Source organism: Hippocampus comes, unplaced genomic scaffold (genome assembly GCF_001891065.2).
Source record: "Hippocampus comes isolate QL1 unplaced genomic scaffold, H_comes_QL1_v1.1 scaffold295, whole genome shotgun sequence".
Taxonomy (NCBI): Eukaryota; Metazoa; Chordata; class Actinopteri; order Syngnathiformes; family Syngnathidae; genus Hippocampus; species Hippocampus comes.
In genome coordinates, this window is record NW_017804848.1 from 709,478 (window position 1) to 712,836 (window position 3,359).

General features: G+C 49.7%; 1 protein-coding gene across 1 annotated transcript in view; it reads left to right on the forward strand.

The window, feature by feature from the left end:
- The window catches only part of hectd1 (HECT domain containing 1), a 38,046-nt gene that overhangs the window by 7,388 nt on the left and 27,299 nt on the right, over nucleotides 1-3,359 (forward strand). The window contains 5 exon segments of the mRNA XM_019877383.1: nucleotides 1,256-1,385; nucleotides 2,438-2,589; nucleotides 2,720-2,954; nucleotides 3,083-3,345; nucleotides 3,347-3,359. The exon segment at nucleotides 3,347-3,359 is cut by the window's right edge and continues 207 nt beyond it. Coding sequence (XP_019732942.1) covers nucleotides 2,450-2,589; nucleotides 2,720-2,954; nucleotides 3,083-3,345; nucleotides 3,347-3,359 — 651 coding nt within the window. The 5' untranslated portion in view covers nucleotides 1,256-1,385; nucleotides 2,438-2,449.

Consider the following 3,359-nt stretch of genomic DNA (forward strand, 5'->3'; position numbering starts at 1 on the left):
TGGGACCAATAGTGAAGGCTGAGGGGGAGGGGGGGGGGGGGGGCACAAGGAGCTCAGTTTATGGGATGGGGGGGGGGTACTGTCCCGAGACTTTGCCTGGTTTCTGTGGAGCCCTTAAGCTCACAATCATCAAGATGATTCCGGCAGGTCACTTGAGTAAGTTCTCCTGAGGCTTTTTGGAAGTAGATGTGAGCTTCGAAGCTTCATCGATTGACACGAGACCGGCCGAGTCACAGAGATCAGTTCGAGACCATTTCATGGGTATCGGCATCATTTTCCTGAGAGAAACGCTCACAAAATTACGGGTCTTTAAAATTTGTTGAAACCGCCCCGATTTCTGAGATATTTGGTGTGACCTTGCTTGAATCTGCATTTCCAACTTTCTAAACGGTGATGTCGGAAATGTTGCCAAACACAGAATCAAGACAAGTGGTGTTAACTTGTAACCCGACCGAGATCTCTCTTTTTGATGGACTTGGACTCGACTCCTCACTGTCACTGTCTCGATATTGCCTTGGTCTTTTGCTTTGTGTGAAAGGTGGATTTGTCCTGATCATCAGGTCCAAAATGAGTCAAGGCCGACAATCTTGAATACCAAACGTGTTCAATATGTGCGAGCAAACATCTTGACGAGTGGAGGGAAAACGGATGTCCCCCCCCCCCCTGAGTCGTTTGACCGTAGAAGCGCCCCCGACTTGACAGTCAAACAGAAGGGGCTGTAAATCAAACAAATTGTATCCTACCCAATGTCGATTTCTCAGACGGCAAGAAGTATTTATTCCCAAGGGGAATCTTTTCTTGACGTCATCACCATTTTTCAGGGCTCGGTGGTGAAAGGAAATCTTTGTGTGGTTCTGTTGTGTATTGAGGGTCAGCGCACACCAGACACCGGGGTTCGCCTCGTCCTGGTTTCTGGCATGTCGCTCCCAAACAAAGGCCTGGGTAAAGATGAGTTGACAATAATATTGGAGTGTGTGTGTGTGTGTTTTTTTAATGTATTTCTTTTAAATGGCTCAATAGAGGTATATTTTCAGTTCAAATAGGCATCTGCCAGGGGCGCTGGGGTGGGTTGTGATCAGCGGAGCTGTTTTGTTGCTCGTCTTCCGGGCAAAAGTGTGTAATTGTCCCGCAATCAACTAAGCCGCCAACCCAAACTCCCAGCGGGCCCCACTGCTGATTTGTCCGCCCACGATAAAAGTCAGTGACACCTTTCGGGGTGAAAGATGCTAACGGACCGTTTGTGCGTCTTCGCCAGGCGCATGTGCCGCAATCCCCCCGCGAGAGCCACATCCTGCTTCCTGGTTGCTTGGATGACTCCCAAACGGCGAGACCACCGCGAGCACTGATTGGCCGAGAGCCGCACCGCGTAGCCAACGGCCGTCCAGGTTAGTGGGCAGCTCATTTTTTTTCATTTGACATGATTTTGTATCGGTGGTTAATGATTCGTTTTGAAAGTCTTTATTTATTCAGTTGAATAAATAATAAGAATATAAATGAAAGGCGCTCCAACTTTCGGATGTCCTCAGTCTGTGTTGAAGCTTCGCTGGGCCTTTGCACCAAATTGGTGCCATTTTTGCGTCCCCAGGCAATGGCGCGACGAGACCCTTTTCCTCAAGCGTCTTCCCCATTGACGTGAATGAGGTTGAAAGTGAACATTCGGTCACTAGAGCGTCAATGTCATGGCCGTGGTTCTTATTTTTAGTCTGTCCGATTTCCCTCGTTTTCCCTTCACGCATCGGCCACTTATCGGATTGGTACTCGGTGTGGGCAGATACTGAAATCCAAAGACTCGGATTCGAACACAAGTGATTAAAAAAGGGTGATCGGGACATTGCTTTAGAAATTCATGCAACTTTTTTTAAAAGATATATTTAAATGTGATACAAGTAGTCACAAAGTCTTTAGCATTAAAATGAGCTGTTTTTGTTGCATAAATTGAGCTCTTTATCTCAAATTTGTCCAACTCAATATATTTATTTTGATTACGTTGAGGGGTTCCTTTTTTTTTTCCTCCCAGATATTGTCTTTTTTGGGGGGGGTGAAAGGAAAAACTCTGACCTGGCTGACAGTTTCGGCTCTCGTTTCAGCCTTCTTTGGAGCTGTCAATACTTCCTGGTGACGTGTCTTAAAAATGTTTTGAATGATTTATTTTGGTGTGTTGTCAAGTAGTTCATCCAATTAAAGATGGCCAAATTATTCGGCTTTATATTTGTCACCTAAAATGTATTTTATATCACTTCGGGTTTTGTTCGTGTATTTCATTCAATCATTTTTGGGTTTTATTTTAAATAGTCCCGAAAAACTTACTCGACAAAACACATTTCACTTTAAAAAATAGCGAATTCATTGCAGTGCCATTCTAAATAGATGTAAAAAGGAGCATGGGTCATTTTCCTTTTTGTGCTTTTCTGAAACGGCGCGACCGCGTGCGTTTCAGCGGCGAGGCGCGATGGCAGACGTGGACCCCGACACCCTGCTGGAGTGGCTCCAGATGGGTCAGGGCGACGAGCGCGACATGCAGCTCATCGCGCTGGAGCAGCTCTGCATGCTGCTGCTCATGTCCGACAACGTGGACCGATGCTTCGAAACGTAAGTCGCGCCTTAACGGGGCACCCGCCGCTGATCCGGGCGGGCGGCAATATCTTGCCCATGCCCGTGAAATCGCTCGGGTCCTACCGCCACCGTCGCTAACCGGCATTGGACGCGCTTGTTTGTTCAGGTGCCCCCCGCGGACCTTCCTCCCGGCGCTGTGCAAAATCTTCCTGGACGAGAGCGCCCCTGACAACGTCCTGGAGGTGACGGCCCGCGCCATCACGTACTACCTGGACGTGTCGGCCGAGTGCACGCGCAGGATCGTGGGCGTGGACGGCGCCATCAAAGCGCTGTGCAACCGCTTGGTGGTGGTGGAGCTCAACAACAGGACCAGTAGGGACTTGGCCGAGCAGTGCGTCAAGGCGAGTACGGTGGGGGGGGGGCGTCATTTGTGGCTCACTTTTGAGAGAAGAAGAAAACACAGTTTGAGCCGTGAAGAATAATGTTCTTTTCTTCAAAGAGTTCTTAAAAATGAGTGCGCTGTCACCAGGTCCTGGAGTTGATCTGCACCAGGGAGTCGGGCGCCGTGTTCGAGGCCGGCGGCCTGAACTGCGTGCTGAGCTTCATCCGGGACAGCGGCCACCTGGTGCACAAGGACACGCTGCACTCGGCCATGGCCGTGGTGTCGCGCCTCTGCAGCAAGATGGAGCCCCAGGACGCCTCCCTCGAGACCTGCGTGGAGTCTCTGTCCAGCCTCCTCAAGCACGAAGACCACCAGGTAACCACAACGCACCTCCCAAGATGACTAATGATGTGATTTCGCCCCC